Source organism: Carassius auratus, chromosome 35 (assembly GCF_003368295.1).
Source record: "Carassius auratus strain Wakin chromosome 35, ASM336829v1, whole genome shotgun sequence".
NCBI lineage: Eukaryota > Metazoa > Chordata > Actinopteri > Cypriniformes > Cyprinidae > Carassius > Carassius auratus.
The window spans coordinates 16,689,665-16,710,561 of record NC_039277.1 but is presented as its reverse complement, the minus strand read 5'-3'; the positions used below and the strand labels follow the sequence as shown (position 1 = coordinate 16,710,561).

The window sequence follows — 20,897 nt, the reverse complement described above, 5'->3', positions numbered from 1 at the left end:
AGGCATCAGTCTATGGAAATATAAGCCCCAGATGAGGAGACCGTTAAAACACCTTAAAGGACTGTTTTATTTTCAATAAATCTTTATTATGTAAGCAGTAATACAAAAATTTTTTTTTAAAGAAATGGAGGTTATTGGAATTTAATCATAATTATAATTCTGTTGAAGCAGAAAGATTTTCATCCTCACATTGTAAACTAGCAAACTGAAGATAGTTACAATACTTTTTTAAATGGGTCACTTTAAGCAAAAGTGCCCGAATGTGTTCCATTCATTGCTTTAAATGAGTCATATCATGAGGAAACATTTTTTTCTTGAATCCTTCCGGATAGCTAAAATCAAGCCAAACAAATAAAGGATTTCGCAACTTCTGCTATCACACAGAGTAAAACATTTCATTATACTCTAATTTATATATTTACTGTGGTGTGTAGCACCAACACTCTGCATATACCTCCAGAGAATCGATAGAAACGTGCAGTTATACTAAACCTAATCATTTCAGCACTGATTAGTTTGTAATCCTGTCATGTAATGCAGATTTTGCTAAACTATATTTCACACAACAGGAAACCTGCAATCCGGTGTGTGAGCATTACTTGTCACTTTTAAAGGCACAGTAACAAAAAACCTGACCGTTCAAATCTAACGTTCAGAGAGAGATGGGAAATGAGGTATGAAAACTAAACTTTTTTTTTGGACAAATCTTTACTATTTGACCTTGATGAAAAAAACTGATGCATGATATGACCCCCTTAAAACATTTCTTAAAATACCTTATACTGGGATATTAATAGTAATAACAACCTTTTTTATTTCTTTAGTTATTTTTTGAAGGTTTGTAATGTGTACATATCATTTTGCAATTGAAATGCCTTTGTGACCATCACTGTGAACGCTTCACTCAGTTTTCTTGCCACTTCCTCTAATTAACTGACAAACCATTAACCAAAAGATTTTTTTGGTTAGTGCTTGCACTACGGTTTCAGCTGCTTTTAAATCTGTATTGAACCGTTCAGGGCAACAGTAGAAGGGCTGATGCTGCTTTGGTGATGGTCTGGATGTACTCTTTGTAGTCACTGCCACAGTAGCTGAGCATCAGGTGATTTATGATTCCCACAGCACACATGAGTGACAGGAAGAAGAGAATGCGTTTCCCGAACAGGAAGCCAGGAGTGCTGTCAGGTATACAAGCAGAATATCAGTTTACTGTCTAGGTTACAACATGTAGTTATTGTCTCTGTTTTAAAGCTAAATCCAGGGTTCAAACCAATAAGTGATGTAATCACTTAAGTTCTACCCACATCATAATTTTTTTTAAAGGTTCAATGACTAACTTTTGTATTGAGTTTAACTTTAGGCAATATTTAATGCTGTTGGAATGCATAACAACCACATTTGTGTTTCATGTAGTTTTAAGGTCAGTTTACACGAATGCATCTTTATCACAAGAAAACGTATTTTTGGTGTTCAAACGGGCTTATCTGTTCACAGTTATGGATTTGTAAGTTTAAAAATCTTACCTCTGGCAAGTCTGCCCCAAGTAGCCAACAAAGTACTTCTGCCGGACCACAAGGTAGATAATGCCAGCAAAGGCAGCTGGAGCTGTTACAAAAATGGTTTAATGACTAAAGTGACTATTTAAATTATATAGGATAATTTCCAAGAAAGTTATTGTATTTTCTCACGTAAGTGCATTTTATCAGGGCGGACTCTTATTATATATTTGACGGTTCCTACTCAATGACCATTTCAGTAGTATTCAAAAACAGAGCCAAGTTATGTGGGCAAATATTTGTATATGGTTCATAAAATAACTTTTTAGTCAGGAAATGCAAACCATTTCTTCTACATTACACAGCGGAAAATTCTTTTATCTGATCTTACCATTATATTGAAGTGAAAGTTAAAAATAACAAAGGCACTTCTGCTTATTAAAAAAAAATATATATAATAATTATTCAATCACTTAAATTACTTTTTTTTTTTTTGACAAATGTGATTAATTTAATTGTACCTTGGCTGAGACAGATTCCAGCGCACCACAGTACTGCCAGAAATGTGGGGTACGTGTCCATGCAGTTTCGACTGAGAAAAACATAATTAGAAAACATAAATCATTATGAAGCAGATCATTTTATTAATATCTTTTTATACAGTTTCAGAAACTAACTCTTATCAGCTAACTAACTCTTGTTTCATTTGACCAAACTGATGTAAAGACGTGCTGTCAGTTCTTCTTCTAGAACTTCCATGTAGCCTTTCAAAATATTGTGAAAGAGCAGTTACTTCCTCTCTGGTGGTGGATGCTGACACTTATGATTGCATCTAAATTATGTTAAACTACCAAAGCAGAACCCAACAGTCTAGATATCCAACTGATAATGATGCTGTTGGTTTGGATTATTATATATTATATTATTATTATTATTATTTTCACGTTCATAATTTACTTAAAATTAGCCCATTTGCTTTAATGTAATGCAAAATTATGTAAATAAATCAGGAAATTCGTTTCTAGGAAAACATCGAACTGTTATGCAAAGAAAGCTACTCCAACACTATTTCATAAATGAATTATTTATCTATCCATATACATATATATATATAGAGAGAGAGAGAGAGAGAGAGAGAGAGCTCTTTTGTTCCAGTCAAATTCTACACTCTAGTTTAGAAACTTGAACCAATGTTACTCACTTTGCACAAGACAAACGCTCAAAGGCTGCTGAATGAGGTTTAGAATGTTGACCCGTGCACTCTTTCTCAACCTTTAAGGCGAAGAACACTAGAGGAGAAGTCAATGTATTAAAGATTGGACATATATGGGATGTTTGAATGCATTTTAATGTATATTTAGTCTACATTATGGACTAATTCCTGGTAGTTGTATTAACACAACACAGTGTTTCAAAAATAATTTGCATACACCTTCTGCATAAACATCATTTAAGTATCCAAACTAGTAATGATAATAAAATCTAAAATGTCATACCATTCTGAACGACGCTGAGAAGTGTGACCAGCACCAGTAAGAAAATGTTGTCCATCACAGCCTCAAACATGTTCTCTAGTATGAACTGCGGATCTGGCTCAGAATGCTGGAGGGTCATTTTTAGCATCACAGATAACATCACCGCTGAACTGATGCGTTTCCTTATGGGAGGGCCACTTCTGCAAGTTCTGCTTCATGATGAAATGGCACATTTTGTACTTTTTAAAAGAAAATATGTGTGTGGAAACCCTATTCCTGGTGTAGCTGCATTTTCCGTTTCACAGCTCATCCTAGCAGTTGGTATTTTAGGATAAAATACAGTTTAACCATCTGAATGTGAAGTTGAAACCGACGGTCTGTTGACGGTCTCGCAGTGAAAGACTGCCCTCTGCTGGCTGAAACCGTGGTGCTGGTCTTAGCTGGTTTCAGCTCGTCTTCCACTATAATATTCTGCTTGTGGAAGTGGATGTCATCAAACACTGCATATTTTGGGTGTCTCTTTAATCTGACTCACCTGAATCAGCTCATTAGCATTGTCTAAATCTCCTGAAATGCTTGTCAAACAAGGGAACTAAACTGTGCATTTTCAGGAGGCCTCCATATCCAGGACTGAAGACATCTACTATAAACCAGCCGACAGACCAAATGGTATTGTTACTTTTATATTTAAACACAAAATATAAGAAGTACATGCAATGTTGTTGAACAAGCCTTATCTATTTGCTTATTGTATATAACTTGTCATAAAAGTCATTATTTAAGTCAAGAGTGACCGTTGTTACTCAAATAGAAAAGCTGACAAAGCAAGACAACTGAACTTATTTGAACGATATTTTGACTGTTAATATATCATATGCTAAATAAATTAGCAGACAGTAAGTCTTGTTTACAGTGGCCCCACCAAGTATTTATCACACTTGAAAATGTCAGTTTTATTGTGTTAGATTAAAAAAAAACACAACTCAACTTTGAGATCCTTTTAATTTCTTAACCAACTGCTTTTTTTTTTTCAACAACATAACCGTCAGTGTTGTTCCTTCAAAGTGTTTTAATGATATAATTTTTTATTTGGCACTTGCTTTTCACACTCTTAAAATAACCAAACTCCGACCTTTTTAAGTAGACCAAAAACTGAACAAAGTGAAGCTGTTTGCATTCACATTTTCCATGCCCAGTTTAAAAATGGACTGACATGATTACTTGAAAATTGTAATACTGATCATAAGGTCTATTTTTAATTGTTTTTATTAATAAGGCAATGCATACGTTCTGGGTCTAAATGTATTTATATTTTGTATCAAGTACTCAACTAGAAGCAAAAACAACTACTGCACCAAAAAAAAAAAACATGAAAATTGATTACTGCTTTTAATGGTAATGTAAACATGAAATTTAAAGTGCAAAATTATAACCATTGCTTACAATGTACAGAAAAAAATGAATGGAAATGCTTATGTAACTGCTGATAAATACATATTTTCCCAGCTATACTACTGTTTGAATTAGTATTTCTTTCTTTCAGTGAAGATGCATTAATTAGATCAAAATTTACAGTAAAGACATTAACAATTTTAAATAAACTTTCATAATCCTATGATTCAGAATCTTACTAATCCAAAACTGCAAGTGCTTTAAAATATTTTATTGGTTAGAAATTATTTTTAAACATTTGTATCCAACAAAAAGTGTAGAAACCACATATATAATCCGTTTGAAAGTGAAGCGGTTTCCACCAAGGCAAAATTAAATTCCAGTAAACAACATATTACATTTTTGGGACCATTTAATATGAACTGTGTGTTAACCATAAAAAAAGACAACAAAAACAACTGTACAATGCTGTACAAACCTTAACAAATGCATTGTGCATACTTTGATCTTCAAACTCTGCACCCTTTAATGTTCTTTATTCTTCAAGTATACCAGACAAAACGTGTACTCTGGATTCATTTAACTGATCATGTACCACAGGCTTTTCTAACAGAAGTCTTGCATTCCCAACACGAAACAAAGGAAGAGATCTTGGGAACAACTTGTTTTGACATCAGACCAAACTTTAATTTTGTAAAATCTAAAAGCTATCAGAAAAATATATCTAAGCCATTAAAATCGGTGTTCTCAATTGCAGTCTGGTCCATCCCTGATATGTAGTCATCAAGATTCAACACAGAGTCATTTGTGGACTGAGAGTAGTTTAAAGTTGCTTCAGGAACCATAGTTGTTACACAAGGATTTTGCTGTGCGCTTCCAACGGTCTTTTCCACATTTTGGCCGTTGTTCAACATCTCTAGGAGCCCCGTGCTGTCAGGTGAGAGGTTACTGACGGTCGTCGCAGGAGACAAAAGCTCGGCGAAGAACTGGTCATACGCTGGACTGTCGTATGCCGTTGTACTAGACGTGACCGAGTAGGGCGACGAGAGAGCCGTGCTATCCGGTTTTGGAGTAGATTCTCCTGCACTTCCCAAAAGCTGGTTTAATTTAGCCAGTTTCTTTTTCTTAGCCTTGAGCTTTTTCAGTAGCTTCAGTCTGAGGGCTTCTGTAGAGGTAATAGGCTGCTGGTCTGCCAAAAGGCTTGGGTTTTTCTTAACAGATGGGCATGTGCCACCAGGAAGAGTGATTGGTTTGTGTTGAGCCGCTACAGCAGGATTCACATCACTTGAATTTGGCAATTTCTTGCTTATGAAGCCACCAAACATGTCAGCTGGCTTTGCTGGCAGAGCTTCGTTGTCACATTTCAAATTGGGTTTTGGAACATGAGGAGGAAGCGTTATTGGTGTCGACTGGAAGGAAGGATGCCGTTGAAGTAATGAGGATGCAAACGGTGAAGGTGAATGTACTTGTGTAGCCACTGACGGTCTCGGCACCACTGGATTGGAAACCAAAGATCCTTCCTTCAATCCAGAACTTTGGGGTTTCGGAGGGTTTGAAGGTTGGCAAACGGACTTGGAGATACAAGATGAACTAGATGCGACAGAAAGACTGGGGATAGTGGCCGGGATGAGGGCTGGGCTCTGGGGAATCTGAAGAGCCTCAGTGGCTCGGTTCTCATCAACAAGAGTGAGGGTCACAATGTCTGTATGTGACAGACCCTCAAAGGTGTCCAGTAAAGTGGTACTGCCGATGGATGTATCCAGAGCGCCAGCAGCAGTCGAGTCTCCCACGGTGAGCGCGCTGATGACACACGTGTCATCAGCCACAGAGTCTGACAGTTCGTGCGGGTGTCTATCTTCGACATTCGTGAGTGCCGAGGGAGCTGTCGGTGAGAGAACTTCTGAAACTTCATTTTTAGTGGAGTCTGATTCCCAGAAAACAATGTGAATTTCGTTGGCAGGAAATGAAAACCTCTTGTGGGTGATGCTGTAAGGGTATTTCAAATCATCGAGTTCTAGCCATGACCCTAAAAGACAGAATGCAAACATGTAAACGAACCACCATTAAGATAAAATTTTAATAACAATAAAACAGACCAAGTAATCGGAAATAACTGTCAGAATTAGCTATGGGTGCACGATAAATATCGGCCGATAATTAATGCACATCTTTTCAGTAAAGCCGGTTCTCTAATCAGTGGCAAATTCCATCAGGTGCAGGATTTCCCATAAAGCATCTGATACTACATGGAGCCATTGTTAACTGACAAGCTGCGCAAGTCAATTGTGATAATGAACATGTAATTAATTAATGCACATTAATTATCAGTCTATTTATTGTGCACCCCTAGAACTAGCTGTAAATCTATTTAATAAGTTGATCATTTTTGTGGATTTTATTTTATTTTTTTTTTGCTTTTATGTAATGTGCAAGTAATTTATTACGGAAGCATAATGTTAGAGGAAAAACTATAGCCCTAATCTGGAAAAGGGGACGGAAAGCAGCAGCTAATTTGCATCTAAAGATGCATGCATGAAAACAGCATGTTTCTGCTTCCCCTCAAAATAGGCATTTTCAAAATGATATAATCATCTGTGGAGTATTTGGAGCTGAAACTTCACAGACACATTTTTGGGAAACCTGAGACCTATATTCTGCCTTGTATAAAGGGGCATAATAGGTGCTCTTTAACAGAACAGCATTTAATTGAAGTAGAAATCTTTTCTAACATTAGAAATGTCATTGTGACAATGTGTCCTTGCTGAATAAAAGGAACCAGACTCCAAACTTTTGAATTGAATGGTGTTAAGTAGATCAACTAACGAACTCCCGGAATAAAAGACTCACCACTGCTCTGGCGGATCCAAGTGGCAAAGTGCTTTAGACGCTTATTGTACTGGATGACAGTGCTAACATTGTAGTGCGTGCCCTGGAACTCAAATGACAATTTAGAGAGGTCTTTCCTGGGCAAGCCCTCCACAAAGTGCAGTGCAAACACCGAGGACAGTCTGCAAAAATGAACAAAGCCATATCAACCAACCACAAAGACCATGAGGTTAAATCGTGGTGAAACAAGGAGGGGATAAGAAAAAATACATGGAAAAAAAGAAATTTAGTTATTTCAACTCATACTTTTCAAGCACCATTTTCCTCCTTTGGTTTTTACGGTTGCAGTTACTGCACTGAGTGCGGTGGATGGCTTTTAGTGGATGCCAGTCATTCAGAATCTGAGTGAACGTTGTAAGAGTCTTCTCAACACTGCAAGACAAAAGGAGGGTTGTGTTACACGTGGGTGTGTGCATGTAACCAAATATATATACACACTAAATCAAAAGCGGTTTAATTACCAAATACCAATTATTTAAAATTAAAAGGCTCAAAACCTTTACCTGTCGTTTAGAGTATAGCTACAAGAATTGCACTTAAATTCCCAACGGACAGTATGCTGGAAAAGCTCTTGAGCCCACTTGTCTGCACGTAGAAGGAGAGGGAGGGCAAACACGGGTGTTTCCTCCTGACCTGTATGACAGACGGACAAGATTATCACTCAACACAAATAACAAGCAACCGATGGATATCAGATTGTTTTATGATTAGATGTTGAGCAATTTTACCAATTTCACACTTGAGAGTGGGCTGAAGGAGTTTGAAGAGTGACAGACGGAGCGCAGACAACTGCTTCTCTACCTCACACAGAACATCAGCAGGAACTCTGGTTACCTCGTCTGCAGAAGGAAAATCAGGTTCAACTTTCCAGCACATGAATGCAAACCTCTTTGTAAAAGTATATTTTTGAAGTGAGGGTAAAAAAAAAAAGTGAACATAATAAAACTCAATTTATTTTTAAATTATAGTGCATTAATACTTATGAATACTTACATAATTGTTAATAATAGAAATTTGAGTTAGGCAATATAAATTTACATTTAATACTATAATAAAGAAAAAATATTTGATCAACTTAAAATGGAAAATAACTATAAAAATTAAAGTTTGTTAATATATACAAATACATAAATATTATGAATAACTTACAAATAACCATTAGATATTCAAAATAATTTTAACTTATTTTAATTTATACAATTAGTGTTCACATAGGAGCAATTACAAGTAATGTCAATTAATAAATTTAATCCACTTATGTTCACTTAAAACTATGTAAATTTATGTTAACAATTTTATTTAAAAAGTACATTCAAGTTAATAAATAAATGTTAAACTATGATAATTTATTTAAAATAGTGTATTAATGAATACATTAGACAATTTTACAAATTACTATTATAATATTCTAAAGAATAATACGTAATTCTTCAATTTTAAATTATTTTTTTTACATTTATTTTATAAGGTTTAAATCTTTGGATATTAATAATGCAAAATTACAATAACAACAACTTACAATTAATCTATAAGTGTGCGTGTATTTGTGCTCTAATAAAAAAAATATTAACATACTAAACATATGTACAAATATTAAAAATACTAAAAATAAACACTAACTTCAGAAAATCGATATGTTTAAAACCCTGAAAGTTTTTGCTTTCTCTTGCCTTCACAGTGTTGCTCCTTGGCTTTCAGATTGGCACAAGACTTATCATATGTGAAGCAAAGGTTCCAGACAGCAGAGTTGCTGGAAGGCACTGTTGTCAACTCGTCGATCAGCTTTACATTCTGACATGGAGTCTCTCTGATGGTCTTGCAGTTCACAAGCATCGCCAACAACGAATCCAACCAACACAGGTTGTCCTCATTTTTCCAGAAGAGATGAGGTGGCACAGGAACCAGCTCTGATGATTCCTCATCTACATCCATTCCAACGATCTCTTCCACCTTATCTTGAGTACTAGACACACAATCATCCTTCTTGTCGCACAACTCTAAATCCTCATGGGTGGCAACAGCAGGTAGATCTTCAGGATGTTGTTCCTCAGTGCCATTAATGGAGTCAGTCTTTCCAAGTATTGATTGCTCATCAGTAAACATTTGTGATTCAACAGTGTTATCTGGAAGGGTGCCGTCACTGACATCAGCACCACATGGCTCAGGTACAGCAGATAAAACATCCAGTTTCTCCTCTTTTAATCGCTTTGAAGGGGAGGATGTATCATCCACATCGGACAGGAAAGAAATGCTCCTCTTGCATCCATCTTTAGACAAGCTAGCACGCACATCTTCCAGAGATCTACTAACCAATGGATACAGGCACTGCAAAGCAACAGAAAAACACCCCACTGATGTTAATGACCATCTTACTGGCCAATCACTCTTCTTTACAACTGGTCATAAGCATTTAATAACAATGAGAAATATAATATTACCAATAGTAAAAGCTTAAAATAAAACCTAACAAACATATTCAGTTTGTACCTCACCTTAAAATCTAAAGGACCAACTATAATTTGCAGTACAAAAAATTATTTTAGAAAATATTTTTTGCAAACATTTGGAACTTCCTCCCAAAAAATATAATTAATATAACGGTCACATTATTTTAATGGTAACTTAAGCACATTTTACCTGAAATCTCTCACAATTTTTAACTGTAATGTGCACAGCATTTTACTTTAGATATTTTGATTCATGTGATTTTCAATGGTGATTCTAATTTGATACTAACTTATTGATTCTTTTACTTACTAAACTAAAATCAGCATAAAATTTCATTTAAAAAAAATATATAATATATAATAGATCATACGTTTATATATGTATATATATATATATATATATATATATATATATATATATATATATGTATAAAATATTTTATATATAAAAATGTATTAAAATATGATCCAAGTAGGGATGTCAACGATTAATCGATGATCGATTAATTGTCGATAAGAGATGCAATCGATTAAGGCTATCGATGGTCGGTTAACCAATTCAATGTTTGGCTGCGTGCGGCTCATGCGGACTCAACACGTGCGAGCGGCTGTGAGTGACGGTGACGATATATAAAAGCATCATCATTCATTCACAATGTACAAATTAAGCTTTTAATGTGATTTAAACTTTAAAGTACATTAAAATAGAAACAACATAAAAGTTCTTCAACATTAAATGCAATAGAAATGTAGTTACTAATCATTTCATCAGATAACTGTTTTATATCGTGCGCTTTGCAGGGCTGCGGGACACAGTGACAGGACAGGTAGTCTATTCATTCCTACAACTTGTTAATTCATTCATACGAATTATTAATGTGGCAGTTGTCCATGTTTCATTAATTTTGTTCCCTAAATAACCCATGACTTAAGTGAAATAAGGGAACAAATTAATAAATCGAACGAATTCTTAATTCATGAAATCTTTAATTTCCCTTCCCATGTTTACCACAGTAAGAGATGCGAAAACAGTTATTAAAAGCGAAAGATAATAAAATAAACCTGGGAAATTAGAGGGTTAGACTATGAAGATTTAGGAAAAGAAACAATGCCTAAATATACTGAATTTGTGGAAATTCGTGACCAACCGGCAAACCAGAACAAAGCCGCGTAAATGAAGACTATGGGGTCCAAAAGCATGGTTGCGCTCTAACATTTTCCAGTTAACCTATTATTCCTCTAATAAACAAAGCTTTTATACCACACTTGTCATAATCAGATCTTATCATTTCTAAATAAATAATTGCTGGATTCAAAACAGCGATTAATAGGCGCTGTGACCGACACATTCCTGGAGCGTTCAGTTTAAATAGACCGTAGTATACCAGTCCACTCTGCTGTTATGCCAAGGACATTTTTGCTCATATGAAGAGGATCATCTTTTCCGTCTATATGCGAATGCGTGTTAAGTACACGCCTAGTTTACATTATAAATAATAGTTTAACATTCAAATACATTGCAAATATGGAAACATTTCGATTTGTGCCGAATGAGACATGAGCAATAACCTCCAAATAAATCTAGCCTAAGCCGCGCTCGCTCATCCTCGTCTGCACGCATGAACTGTCACGATCTAATGCGCTGTATGCCGGATTTTTAAAAATCTGACATTTTCTAGGACAGAATCCAGCAGGATCAAATTAATGTGAGCAACAGTGTGTTTTGGTGCAGCAGCGCCGATGTAGTTCACTTAATGTGCAGCGCAGTCACACGCGCTCCACATTTCGGATAATTTTATACAATAATGTCAGTTGAAAACATTGCAATTGCGCTTTAAAATACAACAACGAGCACCACAAAACCATTTAAAGATGCGCGTTCAGCGTTCTCCGTGCGGGATTGGAAACTGTCAACAAAGTAAAATGACCTCAAAAGTATGGCGCGCTCTCTTCATTTTATCAAATGATCATAATCGCATCTATTCATTTTATAATCCTGCTACTAGCATTTTATTCAGACTAAAACCTCTTTAATTCAAGTGAGAAAGCGTTTTGTGTGTGTGTGTGGCTTTTGCACATCCCGTCATACCGCTGACTGCGTGCCTGCAATAGACGCATTTTGCAATATTATGGTTAACGATTAATCGATTAATTGATCGTTAATTTAAACGACGATCGATCATGGAAATAATCGAAATTTGACATCCCTAGATCCAAGTATAATATTTATTTTACTTATGTTTTTTACCATAATGAAACCCAATCTCTTAAATAAATTCTCACTGGATTTATTACTTTATTGTATCTCTTTTCTTTCTAAACTATCATCAGCATAAATAAAGGGTACAAAAACACTACTTTGATATAAAAATAAAATTTCTTAAATTTTTCTTTTAGTTAGTTATTTTTTCACAAAATTGTGTTTTACAATGCTAACATTATTCATGGGTTCAAAACTAGGCCATACTTTCTTTATGCAACACAAAAACTTACTAGTTTTTAGTTTTAGAGTAAACTGACCCAGATATGACTGGTTTTCATTCATTCAATTGTTCACTGAAGTGCCAGCATGTCCTGATAAGCAAGAAAAAACATCCTCACCGGTGGATTTGTACAGAGCATAACACTCTCCTCCAGGTTTACAGCATAAAAGCGGAGGGCATTTTTCTGACCTTTTGTCAAGCACCAAGGACAGTTCCCTGGTGGTGTGCCATTTTTTTCTTCACACTGTAAACACAATGAGAAATCACGATCACTCAACAACACAGAAAATACAAGACCCATAACACAATCAGTGTACAACTTAAGTGCTTTTATGAGTATTCCTTCGCCTTTTACACAGATTTCCGTGTTCAGTTTTTTCTCGTTCGAGGTGGAGGATCAATTGGATGCAATTTTTCCAGACAATATAGAACTAAATTTGAGCGGAGCTTTGCACGAGTGACAGGGGGAGAGAACTGAGCATAACTGACTTTTCCCAAATACCCCGCCACCGCTGGGGTCGGAGTCCCTATACCAGTGCCTTCGCCGTTCATTCTCATGCCACCGAGGTTTCCGTTCTTTGAAGAGTCCTGCGGCCATAAACTTGACATAACCGTGACACCCGGCTCACCGCCTGAACGCGCTGCAGTGAGAAAGAAGAATTCATTTCTGAGACATCAACTCACCCTTCCCGGGCAGAAACACATCAAGCAAACATCTCAAACTTGATTCGCATTTCCATACTTGTGCTTGTAAGTCAGTAAGAGAACAGTTTTGTCTTATTTTAATTTAATTCAGTATGCAAATAAGCAACAAACCAATCCAATTTAGTATGTAAATACATTTAAGTGTTGAATGCTAAACATGTCTTAAACCTAAGTAAATGTGTCTCAATACTAGGCGTCAACCAAAATTTCTTAAATTAATGTCACATACACAATCACTGTAAATCACTGATCTATATTATATTATATTCTATGTTATAGATCAATGATGTAAATTGAGTTTCTGTTAAACTGTTTGAATCAGTGGCACAAGTTAAAAAAAAACACTTTAACCTGAATGCTAAAAGGACTAACATTAAATAACAACAGGTTCTACTTCGCAAATATCGTAATAACTGACATTCGTCTTGTTTTGCCGTTTTCTTAATGACAACAGAAGTTTGGGTAACGTTAGATGTAATGATAAATATACAGGACGCTCTTGATAACTGCTAAAAATGACCCGTTATACAAAAGAAAATACATAAAAAGCAAACTTTAGATATTTAGATATATTTCTTAGTTGAGCACTATCAGGCGCTAACAAACCGGTGAGCGGACTAGAAGATGAGCAGATCGCCCAAAACCTCAAAGATTGTATTCACAACCGATTTTCCAGGTGCACATCATCTGCTCCAACACGTACCTCGAAACCGGATCGAATGTGGAGAAATTCCAAACTGGATTTCAAACACGCTTTTGGTAATTCCAGCACGCCGGTAGGAGACATCTCCATGTGCATGCTCCCCGCCGTACGCTCAACGTACTACTTCCGGTTTTGTTGGAACGAGTAATAAAGTTTTTACAAAGATTAATTTACAGCACAAGAGCGCCATCATCCGGATTGTCTGCGTGTATTTCTTTTACCGTCTATGAACAGTGTCTGAAATTACATTGAATTACATCTGCAGCTGCAGATATTGAATCAACGTCAAAACAATCAAGTCTAATCTATAATTAATTGTAGAAATACGCAAATTTTAGAGTAAGAAACGTGTTAGATGAGATAGAAACGATTTAGAATTCTTAAAGTGCATATGGTTAAAAAAAACTCGATTTAGATTGAAAAATTCATTTAATAATTTAATATGTTGCTACCCAGTCTCTCTCTCTGTTCCATAATGCATTATACAGCGAGCTAATATAGAAAAATACAGAGTAGATAGGAAAATGTATAAATTAATAATAATAATAATAATAATAATAATAATAATAAAATCTTTAGCAGTTCAGTTTTCATATTTGAACTTTCAAAACAAAGTATGATCGTATGGATACATGATCATACAGCATATGCGGTGTTCAATTTATTATCAAAACGTGGCAGAATAAAAAAAGCAAACGTTTTTAATTCCAAATTGTGGTGTTACAGAATCCACATTTAATTAAAAATAATATATATTACTCGGTTAGTGCTTTCATTTCCTGGATAATCCCTATATGAAATATTTGGTAAATTAACTCTTTTTTTATGTTTTTTTTTTTAAATTAAAATACTACATATATGGTACTATTTGTATTCTCACGTCGATTAAATAAAACTGACCAGGAGTCATTAGATTCATATGTTTTTCTGTTTCTGTCACAATCAAATTCACATGTTTTTTACAAACGTATACATGCCAAATACCTATATGAAAAATGTATAAACATAGATAAAAAATATATACATGGCCATATAAGCATATCTAATCAATAATAGCTTTTTAATACGCAAGTGTCAGTAAGAGTCTGTATGTGCTCAGAGCAGCATATAGCGCGTCTGTGAGCGTGTGCTCGAGCGGCGGCGCGCCTCTCTTATGAAACAATAATAGGCTATATAGGCATACATTTCCCATAAGGCTTCCTCGGCAGTTTATCTGTAGCCCCCGTCCCACACAATACGATTTTACTTTTTTTTTTTTTTTTTTAAGATTTAGTCATTAATATGCATAGGCTCCGGCTTTTGCGTGTGTTTATGTATGGAAATAATTTGATTTCTACTTGTGGCCTAAATAGAAATGCATGTGTTAAGATAGTGCTGCCTTTTTTCAGAGCAACAATAACAGGTGTTGCTGCGTTTTTAGTATTCATATGATAGATAGATAGATAGATAGATAGATAGATAGATAGATAGATAGATAGATAGATAGATAGATAGATATCAAGCGCAACAAAAAAAGAAGAAAAAAAGAATAATTGGGAACCATGGTTCTTAAATTCCACTCAACACTATCTCTATTTTATCTACTAAAATTACTATTGTAATTATGAAATTTAATTAGTGGTCGGGCTGATCAAAATGTTGTTATCGAGATCAATGTTTTGAGTGTTAATTTAACACCCTGAATACAAAAACCTTTACCGTTGTCTCGGGGTCCTGCCTTTTAATTAGTCAATAGGACTAACTAACATCTTGTAGAAAACATCTTTGACGTTGTATCATTGAATCATCTCGAAACTTTATAATTAATCAACATTTGATACTCAAAAACTAATATCACCGATTGAAACACTTTAATAAATATGACTCATAATTGCATATTTTGGTTAAAATCTGACTGGGATATTCATATAGTGTTTGTAGTAAGAGGGACGTCAGTCGGTCCCACTACTCTTGCATTTCAGCGTTTTGCACCTCACAGCAACACCGACACTCCGCATTAACTCATCCATTTAGCACTGCGCGTGGAACACATAGAACACCGTACTACCACAGCCAACACAGTACACACAGCCTTTGCTTTAAGCTGAGACGAGAAACACACACATTCACTCAGTATTTTGTATTAACCCGCCATTTAAAACACTCGTGACGTTTCACTAAAGGCAGCCAATCGCAGCTCGGCTGTTATAAGGACAATGGAAAGCGCTCAGCCAATAGGAGGAGTGTTCGCCGTGGCGGCAGCCAATGGAATGGAAGCCCTATTGAGAGTAATGCTAGAGGGTTGAGAGAGCAGAGTACTGCGTAGAGCTATTACATCCACATACAGCCATTGCAGTACATTCACTATCCAGACAAGACAGCGGTTAAGTGTCAGCTTGTAGACATTTCAAAGTCTAGGGTAAGTACAAAAATTGCGAGAAAAGGTCAGGAAACCATACGGTATTTAAATTTAGCTTGTAAAAGAGCAATTTTATTGGCGGGGGGATTTTTGTGAAACGTTAAAAATGAGGGTATTATCCCCTCAGAATGAAAATGAGAATAACCTTAGATTTTTAATTTAATTTGTTTTGATGTACGCCTTGAAATTACACGAAAAATAGTCGGTTTTATTCGAGGGGCTGAAATACAGAACATTTGAAAAAATACATTTATTCAGCCTATTTCGAAATGTAACATTAAGCGGATAACTAGGTGACAGAATTGCGTACAAACAAGGTTTACGGACGGCGATAGTTGCCAGCGAGTAGCCATTGCAGCGCTTTACAAGGGATGTCTGTCAGAAGAACTATGAGAAATGATAAGAAAGAAAAAAAACTGACTAACGAAAAAATCAAAGCACAACGCCGTTGTTATGTGTATGGATTTATACGCTTGGTGATATTGAAATGACAGAGATGCGGGCGAAAATAAATTACCTCAGGAGCTGCGCTTTACTGTAATGGCTGACTGTACTCGCATAGGAAACAAGGCAAAGCCACAGAGCCATAGACAGGCGCAGTTCGCTTCAACTTTTTCAAATCGTGTTTTCTACCCCGTCGAGTTCAAAGTACGCGTTTTTCGAGGCGGAAAATAAAAATTCTATCTTTCGTCGTTCCAACCCGCGTATTTTGACATTTTTCCGTGCGTGAGAAGGGTATTAAATTGAGAGTTGAAGTGAGGTAGGTAATGCAGTCGCGCGGCTCCCCCTTATTGCAAAGCAGTGTAATGGCTGAGCGCTGACACAAAGAGAAGGGAGCCATATTCTCAGTGTTATTGCATGAAGACAAGCGGCCATTGCGAGCCCACAGCAAACTCTGCACTGCACAGACCCAATGTATTACTATACACCAGGCGAATGCACAGGGCTTTTTGCGAAGGAAACAATTTCGGTCAGGAAAATCGACCCGCGCCGTTTGTTTGTCGTGTCCAAAAGCGAGCAGGAAGGCGGGTGGAGACATTTTAGGGGGACTTTCTTTCATGAAGAAGGCTTTCTCACAAAATGGAAGAAGAAATATTGCCGTCGTTGTTGACCTCCTTTCCTTCAGAGAGACAAGAGTGTGCGCCATTGCTATCTGAACGGTACATAGAGAGAAACGGGCTCTTTTCAACGGGGAACACGGCGAAAGTGGAGTCGATTATTTAGAAATTTTACGAGTTTTGCGATGTCGCGCATACTTTGGCACATAAAAGAACTTTAATTAACCAACTTATTTCTACATTTTTAACCATTTTTAACTTTGAAAAAATACACTTTGGGAAAGTTTTAGTATTTAAAAAAACTTTTTAATGTTTCATAAGACGTTTTATTTTCAATTGCACTATTATGGAAACTCATTTTGTCGTGACATGTTTACATTATAAAACGTCAAATTCGTCGCACAGAAAAACTACATGCAAATGCGCGCCTTTGCACATAACGTACTAAATATTAGAGTAAATAATTAGTTAAAATATAGCTTTGATAATTCCAAAATAACAATTTTGTTAGTAGAGTAAAAAAAATAGTAAAAGCAACAAATTTAAATGGTACATTTGGCAAGTAGAATTTAATACTTGATTAAATTAGGGATTTTCTTTTATACAATTTCAGGATATTTAGGCAAAGATGGGGAAGGATCCAACAAAACCAAGAGGCAAAATGTCGTCTTACGCATACTTTGTCCAGACCTGCAGAGAGGAGCATAAGAAGAAACACCCTGAGGCGACGGTCAACTTCTCTGAGTTTTCCAAAAAGTGCTCCGAGCGATGGAAGGTCAGTCACACCTTTCATTTACATTGTGTTAATGACCTTCCCCTCTTTTCCCAACAATGGGAAAACAATTTTTTTTTCTTCTTCTTCCCTTTCTCAGACTATGTCAGGCAAAGAAAAGGGGAAGTTTGAAGACATGGCCAAACAAGACAAGGTCCGTTACGAGAGGGAGATGAAGAACTACATTCCACCCAAAGGCGAGAAGAAAAAGAGGTTTAAGGACCCTAATGCTCCCAAGAGACCCCCGTAAGCATCTCACTTGTTCATTAAGATGCTTCGGCATTTGTGAAGGATGTAAAGTTTATAATTTTTTTTTCACATCCCCTGTTCCAACAAAGGTCCGCCTTCTTCATTTTCTGCTCCGAGTTCCGATCCAAGGTGAAAGAAGAGACCCCTGGTCTGTCTATTGGAGATGTGGCCAAGAGACTGGGTGAGATGTGGAACAAAACATCAGCTGAGGATAAGCAGCCATTTGAGAAGAAGGCAGCCAAGCTTAAGGAGAAGTATGAGAAGGTGAGAAACGATGCCACAAATAATCAACCAAAATAGCAACTGATAAATGATCTGAATTTTCATAAGAAGATTCCTTGCTGAAAAAATGAATCATTTCCTTTTAGGACATTGCTGCCTATCGTTCTAAAGGCAAAGTGGTAGGAGGTGCAGCCAAAGCCCCTTCTAAGCCGGTCAAGGTTAATGATGATGACGACGACGATGATGAGGACGAGGATGACGACGATGAAGAAGAGGATGACGAGTAGATAAATAACATTTAGAGCTTAGCTTTGTTGTCTATAAAGCATTTAACCCCCTTGTATACTTTACTGATGCCATAAAATGGGTAAAATAAATAAATAAAAAACCTGAAAAGGCAAAAAAACAAAACAAAAATAACAATAAGGCTGTGTATATGCTTTGTTTTTAAACTGTACAGTTTCTTTTTTTTCCTTTTTTGTATAGTTAACACTACAGAGGTGTCATCTGTGTTCGTCCGAATGCCCCAACCCTTAATTTAGTTCTTAGTTTAATTCCTTAAAGATGGTTCCAACACCACTATCCTCGCCTGGTACAGTAAAAAAAGAAAAGGTGGGGTTGTAAAATTGTCTTGAGGTCAGTGGAGTTTTAGATGTGTGCAGCGTACAACCTAGTTTCATGTGAGGTTGTAGTTCATATCTCAATGTACTTTTGTTTGTTTACTTTTTTTTTCAGATCAAATATTATCATCATTAGTAAATCGCCGTATCAAAGTTATTTTACTGTATTTTGAATACCACTGTAATTGCAGAAATGATTTTAAAAAGTAATTGTTTTGTTCTGTATGCTTCTGACATCAATAAACATTTTTTTTTAATAAAGATTTTAGTATCTTTCACTTTTCTTCATAGCATTAGATTAATTCTGGATTAATTTCTCTGCATCTTGTTGGATTGAATTTAAAATGTAAGTGAACTGATCTGAAATTAGTTTGTATTCGCTATTAGATAAGTAGTTTTTGTATTTAACTCCGCTTTTTCTAATACTGCAGGTGACTGGAAGTATCTGTGGGTTTGTCATGTCTACTCTTGTCCATGTCTAAGATCACAGGTACATTATTTAGTGTAAATACATCAACAGAAGCATTTAATATACCAACATAAAAAAAAACCTTATTACTAATTTAAAACTATTTTTATGAGTCAATTTGATTTCAGGCTCAATTATCTTTATATGCCTATACTGATTTATTTTCAAAGTCATCAGCATTTCATTTGGTCAGGAGATTTGAATGTATGGTTTCAGTACACTAACCAGAGAGCCAGTTTCGAGGTCGCCTTGTTTTTCGTGATAAACACAGGCTTAAAAAGAACACATGATTGTATCATCAGATGAAAGTCTCGATTAATCCGAGCCTCCTTCTGTTCATGTGGTTAAACTGCATATATTACAGCGGTATACTGCGCCATCGCATGGTCATTTTGTGGAACTGTCATTTATAAAGGCCATGACACTTCAAACAGATTATAGATCAGCATCTCTCCGACCATGCCATGATGTTCATGCCCTTATTTTTTTTTTTTAGCTCTGAGTATCTTCACTGCTTAATATACTGCCGTCCTTCTGCTACTGCGGATTGATTTTATTTTACATTACATTTACATTTATTCATTTAGCAGACACTTTTATCCAAAGCGACTTACAAATGAAGACATTGGAAGCAATCAAAAACAACAAAAAGAGCATTGATATATAAGTGCTATAACAAGTCTCAGTTAGGTTAACACAGTACACGTAGCATGAGCTTTTAAATAACATAATAAATAAAAAGAAAACAGATAGAATAAAAACAGAATAGAGCAAGCTAGTGTTAGAGGTCTTTACACACACACACACACACACACACACACACACACACACACATATAATTGCATAATAAATGAAAAGAAAATACAAAAAGATTATAAAGGTAGTTAGATTTTTTTTTTAAAGAATAGAATTAGAATAGTGAGTGCTAAAGTTATAGGGTCAAATAAAGATGGAAGAGATGTGTTTTAAGCCGATTCTTGAAGATGGCTAAGGACTCATCTGCTCGGATTGAGTTGGGGAGGTCATTCCACCAGGCGGGAACATTTAATTTAAAAGTCCGTAAAAGTGACTTTGTGCTTCTTTGGGATGGCACAATCAAGCGACGTTCACTTGCAGAACACAAGCCTGTAGAGGGCACATAGGTCTGAGTAGTATTTTGTTTGGAACTGTATTCTGAAGTAAAGAAATATTTAATACAAACAGAAAAGAACATATCATTCTGTCTAATGATAAAGGCCAACGATGCAGACCACTAAACAGTATATATATAAAAAGCCTCTTTCATCCTCGTGAATTGTTCGTTCTTTGAACTGCTATGTCATCATATAGGAAGCTGGGGCTAGTTATCACAATTGTTATTACAGTGAATATTTATCGATACTTATTTTTCTGTATAGTCTTGACTACAAAGACGATAACATAATAAAACATGTATGTAATTAACCAAAGAAAAATTAACCTTAAAGTTACCTTATCGTAGATAGATAATACCATAGACATCATATAGGATGTCTATGGATAA

At 35.8% G+C, this 20,897-nt stretch overlaps 3 protein-coding genes across 8 annotated transcripts; 1 reads left to right on the top strand and 2 right to left on the bottom strand.

Moving 5' to 3' along the window:
• Positions 1-187: 187 nt before the first annotated feature.
• Positions 188-3,134, bottom strand: LOC113054667 (arachidonate 5-lipoxygenase-activating protein-like). Its single transcript, XM_026220362.1, has 5 exons — positions 2,993-3,134; positions 2,698-2,785; positions 2,018-2,088; positions 1,524-1,605; positions 188-1,178 (listed from the first exon to the last, which is right to left on the bottom strand). The coding sequence occupies exons 1-5, from the start codon at positions 3,129-3,131 to the stop codon at positions 1,016-1,018; spliced, it is 543 nt and encodes a 180-aa protein (XP_026076147.1). The 5' UTR covers positions 3,132-3,134; the 3' UTR covers positions 188-1,015.
• A 1,486-nt stretch (positions 3,135-4,620) lies between these two features.
• LOC113054635 (SUMO-specific isopeptidase USPL1-like) lies at positions 4,621-13,718 on the bottom strand. 5 transcript variants are annotated; one of them, XM_026220306.1, is made up of 9 exons: positions 13,588-13,702; positions 12,669-12,873; positions 12,298-12,423; positions 8,920-9,574; positions 7,978-8,088; positions 7,753-7,882; positions 7,496-7,621; positions 7,211-7,371; positions 4,621-6,389 (listed from the first exon to the last, which is right to left on the bottom strand). In XM_026220306.1, the coding sequence occupies exons 2-9, from the start codon at positions 12,786-12,788 to the stop codon at positions 5,074-5,076; spliced, it is 2,745 nt and encodes a 914-aa protein (XP_026076091.1). In that variant the 5' UTR covers positions 12,789-12,873; positions 13,588-13,702; the 3' UTR covers positions 4,621-5,073. The 5 variants fall into 5 exon arrangements, with proteins under 5 accessions (XP_026076091.1, XP_026076090.1, XP_026076095.1 ...); XM_026220305.1 differs by having other exon boundaries at positions 12,669-12,820; positions 13,588-13,699; XM_026220310.1 differs by having other exon boundaries at positions 12,864-12,873; positions 13,588-13,694.
• Positions 13,719-15,835: 2,117 nt separating this feature from the next.
• Positions 15,836-19,167, top strand: LOC113054666 (high mobility group-T protein). Of its 2 annotated transcripts, none has more exons than XM_026220360.1 (5): positions 15,836-15,985; positions 17,657-17,818; positions 17,916-18,061; positions 18,154-18,328; positions 18,433-19,167. In XM_026220360.1, the coding sequence occupies exons 2-5, from the start codon at positions 17,672-17,674 to the stop codon at positions 18,571-18,573; spliced, it is 609 nt and encodes a 202-aa protein (XP_026076145.1). In that variant the 5' UTR covers positions 15,836-15,985; positions 17,657-17,671; the 3' UTR covers positions 18,574-19,167. The 2 variants fall into 2 exon arrangements, with proteins under 2 accessions (XP_026076145.1, XP_026076146.1); XM_026220361.1 differs by lacking the exon at positions 15,836-15,985 and adding an exon at positions 17,126-17,145 and having other exon boundaries at positions 18,433-19,032.
• The last annotated feature ends 1,730 nt before the right edge of the window (positions 19,168-20,897 follow it).

Coding starts and splice junctions, on each gene's coding strand:
- LOC113054667 (XM_026220362.1), bottom strand. CDS start 3,131: ATGTTATCTGTGATGCTAAAAATGACCCTCCAGCATTCTGAGCCAGAT. Junction 1,606..2,017: donor TGGAATCTGTCTCAGCCAAG/GTACAATTAAAT, acceptor TTTTTGTAACAG/CTCCAGCTGCCTTTGCTGGC. Junction 1,179..1,523: donor TTGGGGCAGACTTGCCAGAG/GTAAGATTTTTA, acceptor TATACCTGACAG/CACTCCTGGCTTCCTGTTCG.
- LOC113054635 (XM_026220306.1), bottom strand. CDS start 12,788: ATGTCAAGTTTATGGCCGCAGGACTCTTCAAAGAACGGAAACCTCGGT. Junction 8,089..8,919: donor CAAGGAGCAACACTGTGAAG/GCAAGAGAAAGC, acceptor TTCCTTCTGCAG/ACGAGGTAACCAGAGTTCCT. Junction 7,372..7,495: donor AGGAAAATGGTGCTTGAAAA/GTATGAGTTGAA, acceptor TCATTTTTGCAG/ACTGTCCTCGGTGTTTGCAC.
- LOC113054666 (XM_026220360.1), top strand. CDS start 17,672: ATGGGGAAGGATCCAACAAAACCAAGAGGCAAAATGTCGTCTTACGCA. Junction 18,062..18,153: donor AATGCTCCCAAGAGACCCCC/GTAAGCATCTCA, acceptor GTTCCAACAAAG/GTCCGCCTTCTTCATTTTCT. Junction 18,329..18,432: donor TTAAGGAGAAGTATGAGAAG/GTGAGAAACGAT, acceptor ATTTCCTTTTAG/GACATTGCTGCCTATCGTTC.